Here is an 11,483-nt window from a genome sequence, read left to right as displayed (position 1 = left end):
CGTGGGCCGCGAAGCCCTCTCCGCGATTTCCCTACAAGGACTTGGGCTGTTGGGCCCCGCCCCTGGCCGGGCCCTGGAATGTGCGGAGGGGCAAACCCTCAGGACAGAGTCAACCATTTGCTAAGAGGAAAGGGGGGAAGAAAAGCTTACATTGTAAGAAGAGGTATTAAAAAAAAGGAAAACTCAGTCATCAGACCCGGCGAACCATTACACCTTCTTCTACGTTCTAAGTTGCCCGCTTTACACGTCCTTCCCATGCACTTGGTCAAAACTGCGCCCTTTGAGCACACCGGCAACTCCCCCGCTCCGTCGCCCTTCCATTAAACCAGGCTCACACTGTTAGCAGAGAATGGTGACTCGCTTCCTTCCGGTCCGCTAAGCGGAGGCCGGAAGAGTTGTTTGCAGCGTCTCTGGGAGTGGAAGGGAGTTTGTAGCGGCAGTCAGGGCAGCGAGGGGTTCCCTGAAGCGTTCGAGTTCTCGCGGCTGAGCAGGGTGAGTGGTGCTCGCGGTCGGGCGCGTGAGGCCCATTTCGGGGCGCATTCCCTCGGGACGGCTTGGGGGGGGGGCAGTGGCGCTCCCCCGGCGCCGGGAGCGCACCTGGGCAGGTGTACCAGCCGGTTCCCGGGTTTTGAGCCCCAGTGCCAGCTCCAGCATCGAAGGCCGCGGCCGGAAGCGGCCCAGACGCCGACTTAGCTCCTTTGCCCAAAGTAGGAGCTCGGGAAGTGTGGCTTACTCTGCTGGCGCCGCGAGCTTGAGCGACAGCAGGCCTGCGAAACCCGAGCCCAGCGGAGCTGACTCTGGGACTAAGTTTAGTTTATAACGTAAACTTGCCCGATTCAAGAGAGTTTGCGCAAAAACTGTGCCCAGTGCGCCCCCCTCACCGCCCCCCCCCGCGCTGCATCTGTTGTTGCAGCTGTGTGGCTACGTTTAGTGGGAATAACCACCTCAAATTAGCAACTTCCTCAGCTCAGTGTCCACTTTTGTAATTAGAGTTTTATTTTTAAGTGATATTGGGACAAAGAGGAGTTCGGGGTTTAGTTTGCGGCTCCAGAAAAACTCCAAAATACAATACCGTGTTACTTTTGGGTGGAAACTCGGGGTTAAGTCAATTTCCCAAAGTGTTTTCCTTTTAAAGTAGTTGAATAGGTTTATCAAAGAGTGTATCAGTTCTTTACAGAACTTTGAAACAAATAAGCGTTAGGTTGAGATTTTAACTTAAGTGCAAAAAATTTTATATCTAAAGGTGAAGAAAGTGAATATTTCCTAAGATTACTACTATTTGTTTCATGTTCTGGAAGCCTTTTGATAAAACTTAACCAGAAAAAGCTTTTTATTTAAAAAAGTGACGCTATCCTGGCAAGTGAACCACGACAAAGAATTGCCTTTGTCAAGTGCTGAGAACTTTTTGGGTGTGGCAGTCTAAGGGAACTAATCCTACCTTCTACCGGAAGTTTGCATAGGAATTGAAAACTTGTTTTAGTTGGAACGGAAGCACCAGCTTGAAAATGTACTTTTAAAAAGCCGTGGTTAGCCCCCCAAAATTACATATACTTAGCTTTGAAAAAAGAAGTGCATTGATTAAATGAGACGGTAGATTTGGTAAGCAGATACTACGTGCTCTCACATTAAGCAGTGTTTTCTAAAATGGGAGTTTTTCCTTAAAGAATATAATCATATTTCCAGAATACTATCAATTTGAGTGTTAGTTCTGTAGAAAAAGTCTTAGGATTAGTTTCCATTTATTACCACTACAAACGCTGGATTCTAGGATTCTAACTAGAGTAATCTAATGTAATATTGGTATGGATTAATCCCATTTTATAAATGAAACCAAAGTATCTAGAAATTCTGAAAAATCTTCTGGTTGCCCTTGATGTGTGGGGAAAGCCTCTTTGAGGATCTTTATTTTCCATTTCCCCCATCACTTAATCTAGTCTAACATCTTCCTTACATAGTTTGTATCCCTCCTTTTGTCATAACCCTGAATGATTCTCTGCCTATTTGATCAAGCTAAAAGGATAAATCTAGAAATTCATTACCACCAACACTCTCTTTCCCTGATTAAGACAAGATTATACTCCTTCAGGTCTGTAAACTGAATCTCCTTGACTGAATCTCTTCTATATATTTAATAGAAGTTGGCTCTGCGAGTCTGTGGGTTTTCAAGTTCCATACAACATATAGCCCTTCACACCAAAGATCTTAAATTAAATCCTTCAAAAATAGACTCTAGGGGCTTCCCTGGTGGCACAGTGGTTGAGAGTCCGCCTGCCAATGCAGGGGACGCAGGTTCGTGCCCCGGTCCGGGAAGATCCCACATGCCATGGAGCAGCTGGGCCCGTGAGCCATGGCCACTGAGCCTGCGCATCCGGAGCCTGTGCTCTGCAACGGGAGAGGCCACAACAGGGAGAGGCCCGCGTCCCGCAAAAAAAAAAAAAAAAAAAAAAAAGACTCTAGACTATAACTTAGGATGAGTGAGGACATAACTCGGAAATCTCAGGTGCCTTCATGGCAATCTTCCCACCCTAAATAAAGAATAGTTACATTGATGAATAAAATATTTTCAGTTTTATTTTGCCTTAGTTTATGAGAGTTGTGTGTTTGCTGAAGGCTTTTTACATGCAGAGGGTTATAGGTTGACTCGTTTGGGGAGGGTAAAAGTGGACAGCATACTAGAATCATAGCAAGGAGGACAATGACAGTATCTGTCATCAATGATCTTCTTCGGATCATAGCACTGTTCCTCATTTGGCTGCCTCTCCGCCAGTGTTTATTCCACCCATACTTTCAGTTTGGTAGGGGAAAATAAAAAACACCCTTTCCTTATTTTGAAATAACTGACTGCAGAGCTGAACTCCCTGTCACTATAAGGATCTGGGTTTCTGGTGGGAGATAAACTCACAGATCAGAATCCAACCTCCTTGAAAAAGTAAAGAGTAACTTGCCCAACGGTATACTACCAGTTTTTGGTAGAATTAACTACCCTAATTTGTTAGAACTAAGACTAACATTTAAGTCTCTTAATTCTAAGGATGTCTTGTAGCTTTTAGGATTTTTCAGTCTTCTCCCCCCCGCCCAAATCTTTCAGAAACAAAGATCTTTTCTGAACTCACAATATTTGATAATCATGTACCACCTTTGAGTTATTTTTCATTTTTGTTACGCATTGTTTTAACTTGAGAGCCATACTCCTGGAATGAAAACTATGTGACTCATTTCATAAGTTGAACCAATCATCTCATTTCTTTAAAGTTGCCTCCCCAACTATAATTTAAGCTCCTTGAAGATAGCACACCTACCTTACATTTCTTAATTCTTAAATAATAATCAGCTCTCATGACATTTAATGCACATGAATGTAATTCTGCTGATCATATTAAAGGTTCATGGTTAAGTATCGAATGAGATAAAGAAAAATTCTGTGAGACCACTGTCAGTTCTGACCCCCAAAAAACCTTTATAATGTTTAAAAACTATGTTAGAATGCATTTACAAATTGAAAGAATGCATGATTTTAAAAAGGCTAAATAGGGGACTTCCCTGGTGGCACAGTGGTTTAAGAATCCGCCTGCCCAGTGTAGGAGACACGGGTTCGAGCCCTGGTCCAGGAAGATCTCACATGGCCGTGGAGCAGCTAAGCCCGTGCACCAGAACTACTGAGCCTGCACTCTAGAGCCCACGGGCCACAACTACTGAGCCCTCATGCCACAACTACTGAAGCCCACGCACCTAGAGCCTGTGCTTCACTACAAAGAGAAGCCACCGCGATGAGAAGCCACTCAACCCAATGAAGAGTAGCCCCCACTCACCGCAACTAGAGAAAGCCCGTGTGCAGCAACGAAGACCCAACACTGGCAAAAATAATAAATTTATTTATTTTAAAAAAAGCAACTGTAAAAAGGCTAAATAGGAAATACATCAAAATTCAAGAAGTGGGTGTGTGTTACTTTATAATCCAAACTAAGTTTTAAAAAGGTATATAGAGGACCCGCACCAAATTGAGTATTATGAGTTTTTTTGTTTTGTATTTTATAATTTTATTTATTTATTTTTGGCTGTGTTAGGTCTTCGTTGCTGTGCGCAGGCTTTCTCTAGTTGTGGCCAGCGGGGGCTACTCTTCGTTGTGGTGTGCGGGCTTCTCGTTGCGGTGGCTTCTCGTTGCACAGCACAGGCTCTAGGTGCACAGGCTTCAGTAGTTGTGGCTCGTGGGCTCTAGAGTGCAGGATCAGTAGTTGTGGCACACGGGCTTAGTTGCTCCATGGCATGTGGTATCTTCTCAGACCAGGGCTCAAACCCATGTCCCCTGCATTGGCAGGCGGATTCTTAACCGCTGCGCCACCAGGGAAGCCCTATGAGGTTTTGTAGATTAAAAAAATCAGTTGTATCAACCATTTGACCTATAATTTTCATCAGTTTCTTTGTTCTTAAAATAACTGACACTTGCGCGTCATTAGGGGAATATTATGTAGTCAAACAAAACAGACTGTTTTTAAAGATGTGCTTTGTTTTGCAAAGACATGGCATACCTAAAATATTAAAGAGACGTGGACTGGTAAATATATGCCACTCATTGGGTCTCAACCGCTAACCCAAGTCCTGGAATCCATTTAAGAGATGGAAGAATAATACATATATGTTATAACTCCTTGTAGTTTTTAAAACTGCATTTAGAATAGAGGGGGACATTACAGTTCCATATAGTTTAGATAATAGTGGGATTTACTGCGTCCAGAGGTGTTACAGAGTGAAAATATGCATTCATAAAAGGGTGATTAAAGGAAACTTGGAAACTAGGGAAGAGTATATATCATAACTGCTATGTCACGTAGAGTATATCTTACCAGCAACACATTCCAGTGTATCCTAGGAGTGCTATATTTAATGGACTGGAATTTGTGACTCTCCTTTGTGGAATTTCCTTCTAAAATCTGAGAACAGATTTAGCTTCAAAAAAAGAAAATCTGAGGCAGAGTCATAGCTTTTCTAATTATTTCCATAATTGAATTTAGCCTGGCTGATGTGGTGTAATCAAAGAAAGAATGTAAGTAATAAGTTTTTAAACTCATGTGGAGCGTTGTGTTCTAAAGTCACTTGGCAGTACTGACATCTAGGTAGTACTTCATTCTTTGCAATCCACAGACTTATTTTTAGAGTAAGGGCATAGTGTTTTGCTACATCATAGTTGAATGTTGTTTTCAGAACGTAAGCTTTAAAATTGTTGTCCTGGTCAGAGAGTGAAATCAGTAGTGCCTATTTTAGACCTGCTTCAAAGAATATAACTGAATACAGTGTCTCAGTCTTGTGTGTCAGAGGTTTTGCAGACTGCCATTGCCACCTCAGCTCTGAAAGATGGTATGGTAAAATTTTATTATCTGATGACTGTGGGATTTTTAACTTCAAACAGACTTTTATAGTATTAAAGATTGTGTGAAAGGAAAATTATCTCTTCATCTTAGGTATTATTAAACATTATTTTTAACTTAAATTTTACAGAGATAAATTTAGATTAGAGAGCAAAGGTAGTTTCTGTACCTCTTAAAATGCTTTCTAAAACTTTTTAAAAACTAAAGTGCTTTAAAAATTTTTATTGTGCTCTGGTTTTTGTTTCGAGGACTTAGTCACCTCAAGTGATTTAGCTTAGCTCTGTGCAACAAATTGGTTAGGATAGAGTGGAAATATTTACAAAACTTAATTATTGATGAATTACCTTTGGCGTTTTCTATACTCTTTCAGTTAGCCTTTTAACAGATATCTTTCCTGAAGTACTTTGATTCCAGGAGTGAGGGTGCGATAAGAAATGTTAGTTGCGAGTGGAAGAATGGTATTTGGCAGTAAGATTAGGAGATGAATACCTGTCCCATCAGTTAATCCTCCTTCCTTCTTTCTGTCCACCTTAGAATGGGAGGCTGGTTTCAGCTAGGGCTGCAGAAGGATAGACCTGTTGAAGATGAGTTAATGTCCCTCAGTACTCCATAGCACTGATGTACAGAACCCAACATTTTTTGTTTCTTGTTTTCTGTATTGTTATTAAGCTAGTAGATTGGGTTATTGGTCCTTAATCAGCTGTCCAGTAGTACTGGGGACAGGAAATCTTGTTGATAATGCTCTGAGCTTTGAATTAATGTTGGTCGTAGTTTCGTCACAACTACTAAGGATGAGTGAACTCAGAGCATGAGTCTGGTTTTTCTCTTTGTAGATTGATTCTCTGCATAATGGTATCGATTAGTTGAGAGAGATTTTTGCCAAGTGATACTATCCTATGGAATAGTCTTTAGACACATCTCTAAGTGGCTCAAACGTATCAGGAAGGTTGGTTCAGCTTACTTTTTGTTATTTCTTGTATTTCCCTTATTTGTTAGGATTTAACCGCCACCATGTCGAGCAAAAGAGCAAAGACCAAGACCACCAAGAAGCGCCCCCAGCGCGCAACCTCCAACGTGTTCGCCATGTTTGACCAGTCACAGATTCAGGAGTTCAAGGAGGCCTTCAACATGATCGATCAGAACAGAGATGGTTTCATCGACAAGGAAGACTTGCATGATATGCTTGCCTCCCTGGGTAATGATCAGTTTCAACATTAATAAATCAAATAGAATTTCTATAACACCTTTTATATTTATTTCTTAAGCCAATCTAATGATGCTTTGTGAAGCCAATCTAATGATGTTACAGTTCACTAAGATTCGAAGTCTGGAGCATTGTTTCCCGAAGCATGGTCCCCGGAACACCTGCAGATTTCTGGCCAAGTTTCAGGGTTAGGCTGGGGGCCAGCCGTGTACGTGCATGCACTGCAAACACTGATCTTGATTGTGAGAGCAGTGTTATTCCTCCTGAAATCCAGTGGAACAGCACACAGTCTCCACACTCTTAATACGGATCCTATTCATTGAGAAGACTTTTTTCCGAATAGTTTTGCTATCTTGAATGCAAATAGCAAACTGTTTAAATGACCGTCTTTCTTGTCAAAATGTTTACCATGATGAATTGTTGATGCGCTTTGTGGTGTAATTATCACCCTCTTAAAATTATGACCCTCTTTTTTGTTTAGGGAAAAATCCAACTGATGAGTATCTGGACGCCATGATGAATGAGGCTCCAGGTCCCATAAATTTTACCATGTTTCTCACGATGTTTGGTGAAAAGCTAAATGGCACCGATCCAGAAGATGTCATCAGAAACGCTTTTGCTTGCTTTGATGAAGAAGCAACTGGTAAGTCTGAGGTAACCTTTAATTACCAAGTGATTTAATTTTTGGTTATGGCAACTAAAATATAATAGTAACTTGAAATATGATGACATATAATACCCTCAGGTTTATACCATACCTGAGGTTTGGGGGATTTGGGGGGACAGGTTTTGCCTATGGCTTGTTAGTCACTCACTTCACTGCCTCTGCCCTTAAATATTTAATTTACAATTTAATAGGTATATTTGAAACTTCTTTAGGAAACTTATGTTCCTCCTTTACTAGAATACTTCCACAAGGGTCAGATACTCAATAAATGTGTGTCAAGCCAATATCTTTTACTGGAGCAATCTTGGAAAAAGTTTAAATTGCTGTAGGCGGTGATACCAGTACAATCCTATGTTTGTTTATCAGGTACCTCTCAGCTCTGAGAGTGTTTAGATCTGGTATCTAACCTCTCCCTCTGGAATCAGGTGCCCCGGTTTCATAATCCTATTCTGCATAATAGCTGTGTGATTTCAGGCGAGTTACTGAACTTCTCTAAGCCTCTGTTTTCTTATTTGTAAGATGGACAGTAATATTACCTACCTCAGGGTTGTTGTGAGGATTAAATGAGGAAATGAGATAGTAGCTTACTGCCTGCATAGAGTGAACTCTCAAAGACACCCAAAAGGTTAACTAAATACATGCCCGATAAGGGGGTAACTCACATAGCAAGTTTTTGAGAAGGAAGGCACACCCTCTGGTTACACAGTCCAAGCATAATTTGGGCATGGAAGCATAGTCTCCCCACTCTGGCTTTCAAGACTCTGCACGATAGGGCCTCATTTGGCCTGTTCAAGTAGACCACCCTCAACTCTTCCTAACCTCCTTCCAGACTCCTCCATGCGTTGTTGCCCTGACTTACCTCCACCATTTCTGCCTCTGCCTTTCCTCTTTATACCACCTCCTTCCTCCTTCCCCTTGAAATCAAGACTCTGAACAGTTATTTCTGGAAGGGGTAGGGAAGGGGCAGGCAGAAGAGACCTTTTTCCTGCTAAAAACATTTGTGTATTGATTGAATTTTTTACAGTCAATGGGTATTACTATTTTAGTGGAAGGGAATAAAACCATAAGAGAGTAAAGTGTCTTATTTATTCTTCAAAGTCATCTCAATGGTCACTTTCTTTATAGAGCCTTACCTGTGTTTTCATACTATTTTCTCCTGATCTCTGGGAAAACGTAAAAGTTCTCCCTTTCCCCCTCCAAAGTATTTTATGTATGTCTCTACTGGCACATACTCCACCTGAGCCTCTACTTTAGTTGTGTGCTTATTTCTTTTTTTTTTTTTGCTATACGTGGGCCTCTCACTGTTGTGGCCTCTCATGTTGTGGAGCACAGGCTCTGGACGCTCAGGCTCAGCGGCCATGGCTCACGGGCCCAGCCGCTCCGCGGCATGTGGGATCTTCCTGGACCGGGGCACGAACCCGTGTTCCCTGCATCGGCAGGCGGACTCAACCACTGCGCCACCAGGGAAGCCCGTGTGCTTATTTCTAATCATCACAGTCTCCCTGATCCCAGGATAATAGCTGTGTCTTCCAGCATTCCATTCCCATCCTTGTAACCCCTCCCAGCTCCTACCACAGTCCCTTGCACATAGTCAATGATGATTTTACATGATAGTTGAATGACTTGGCTGGAGATGAGGATTTATTTCTACAAGCTAAAAGTCTAAGATTTGGAGAACTTTTTTTTTTTAATCTAGGATTGAATTAGCAAAAACAATCCATAAATCTAGAGTTTCTTTTGTGAACTGACCTTACACTTTAAACTCATAGGAAATATATTATCAATGTTTTAGCTTAATTTCACATACAAGGAAGTTGTCAGATTTTTCTTTTTTTACTTTATGAATTTCAAAATTTCTGTGCTTGAATGGTCATGTATTACCTTTGGGTTACTGCATTAGTGGGTCTCAGTCATGATAGCTCGTGGGATTTACTTGGGGAGCCTTTTTAAAACATCAGTAACAGATAATAAGTCAAGGGTGGCCTCTGGGGTTGTTTTGTTTTGAGCTCCCTGGATGATTCTTATGTGCAGTCAGGCTTTATGAGAACCCTGCTTTCACAAGTCCAGAGTAGAAAGCCTTCCTCTCAGCTCACCACTGTAGCCCCAATGCCTATCCCAGTGTCTGCAACGTAGTTAATGCTCAAATATCTACTCAGTGTTTTTGTACATCCTGGGCCTGAACATACTTGTTACTGAATCTAAAATTAGATTTGTTTAGAAAAATTTTTTTAAACTCATTTTACATATAAAGAAAAAGAAGGAGGTAAAGTGAAATGCCTGAAGTAACATAGCTTGTTAAAACTGGACCTCAAGACTTCAGTATTCTTTCCACTGAAGCACTTTATTGATGTTTATGATGATTTTAGTATATTTACTCGTAGAATAAGTGTGACCATGCTACTTTAAGGAACCATGAGGCTTAGATTCCTTAATCATACTTTATGGCTTGTGGTTAGGCATAGGCTTAGCCACTGTTATTGAGATCAGGAGATGGATGTCGGGTGAGGTCAGTAGAGCAGAGCAGGTTAATGTCACTAAGCAACAGGGCATTTTCTAGGCAGCTGTCTGCTGAGGCTGACTTCAGCATGTCAGGACCTCATATTTCATACATTTGCGTGCTTCTAGTTCTTAACATACAGCCCATGCTTAGTCAAGTGTAGATGCCCCTTGCACTTACTCCTCAGAGTAGTGTGTCTTCTGATCCCTGGTTCTTTTCTCTTTAGGCACCATTCAGGAGGATTACCTGCGAGAGCTGCTGACCACAATGGGAGATCGGTTTACAGATGAGGAAGTGGACGAGCTGTACAGAGAAGCACCTATTGACAAAAAGGGGAATTTCAATTACATTGAGTTCACGCGCATCCTTAAACATGGAGCAAAAGACAAAGATGACTGAAAAGAACTTCAAATTCCAGCCAAACTTTCCTTGTTGCTACTTTGGGTATTTCTGAGACTTTCTCTTAGAGCCTATTGCATGCCCTTAGCTTTACAGCTTTTGCCTTTCTTGTTGTATTTATTCTCAACCATTTGGGGCACGTGCATCTCTATAATCAGACTGGAAATGGGACTTTTTGTCATTTTCAGAATAGAAAATAGGGTAGTTTAACTTACCCCTACCTTCCCCTCCCCCAATAACTGCAGTCTACAAAGAGTCAATATATTTTTTCAGAGAAAGTTATTCACTCAATTTTTTCTGAACCGTAATTAAACTTTATAATAGAAACTTACTTGTTTAAAATTTCTTTATTTACCCAAATTGGCTTTGTTGGTCTTGGTTGTAATTTTTTATTTATTTATTTATTTTTGGCTGCGTTGGGTCTTCGTTGCTGTGCGTGGGCTTCTCATTGTAGTGGCTTCTCTTGTTGCAGAGCATGGGCTCTAGGCACGCGGGCTTCAGTAGCTATGGCTCGAAGGCTCTAGAGCACAGGCTCAGTAGTTGTGGCGCACAGGCTTAGTTGCCCTGCAGCATGTGGGATCTTCCCCGACCAGGGCTTGAACCCATATCTCCTGCATTGGCAGGTGGATTCTTAACCACTGCGCCACTAGGGAAGCCCTTGGTTGCAACTTCTAAAGAAAGGTAGTGGGAATTCCCTGGCGGTCCAGTAGTTAGGACTCCGCCTGCACTTTCATTGCCAAGGGTCCGGGTTCAATCCCTGGTCAGGGAACTAAGATCCCACAAGACGCGCGTGCGGCGCAGCCAAAAATAAAGAATGGTAGTGAGGCAAATCCTAGAAAATAATATGGTTGTTAGACCTTCCCCTTACTCCTGCCAGTTTTCCTAACAATCCTACTCCTCTACTATTCATCCTTCCCCCTTTTTAAAGAAATCCAATTTTCACTGCCTTTATTGAGTTTCCTGCACTTTGCCTTCCGATTTTAAAAATAATTTCCTGTAAAATTTACATGTGTATGATAGCTTTGGTAGTTTTAAATCCTGAAGTTTAACATACCTGCCAACATCACCCCAAATCTGTTCTAATCTTTTGTACATAACTTCTTGTCATTTAAAGTTAGACCAGGCCACTGAGTGTAATTTTAATTTGTCCTAATTTTTAAAACAATTTTAGCCCCAAAGTTTCTATGGAATGCTTCTACCAAAAAGGCGGATTTTTTTGTATTGTATTTCAAAGTGTTGGAAACACAATATGGTTTTTGTTGGTTTGTTTTGGGTTTTTTTGTATATAGTTTCTTTTTATCACACAGTCCTCATTGAAGTACTGTGTTTATTTATGCAGAGATTCACATGAGT

At 41.4% G+C, this 11,483-nt stretch overlaps 1 protein-coding gene across 1 annotated transcript; it reads left to right on the top strand.

Moving 5' to 3' along the window:
- Positions 1-360: 360 nt before the first annotated feature.
- Positions 361-10,461, top strand: LOC113610390 (myosin regulatory light polypeptide 9). Its single transcript, XM_027088501.1, has 4 exons — positions 361-492; positions 6,360-6,558; positions 7,049-7,210; positions 9,958-10,461. Exons 2-4 carry the CDS (start codon positions 6,375-6,377, stop codon positions 10,128-10,130), a joined length of 519 nt encoding a protein of 172 aa, XP_026944302.1. The 5' UTR covers positions 361-492; positions 6,360-6,374; the 3' UTR covers positions 10,131-10,461.
- The last annotated feature ends 1,022 nt before the right edge of the window (positions 10,462-11,483 follow it).

The sequence above is a fragment of the Aethalodelphis obliquidens genome, unplaced genomic scaffold (genome assembly GCF_003676395.1).
Source record: "Aethalodelphis obliquidens isolate GAN/ISIS:26980383/991018 unplaced genomic scaffold, ASM367639v1 scaffold63, whole genome shotgun sequence".
Taxonomy (NCBI): Eukaryota; Metazoa; Chordata; class Mammalia; order Artiodactyla; family Delphinidae; genus Aethalodelphis; species Aethalodelphis obliquidens.
The sequence above is the reverse complement of the archived record's forward strand: the minus strand, read 5'-3'. Positions and strand labels throughout refer to the sequence as shown.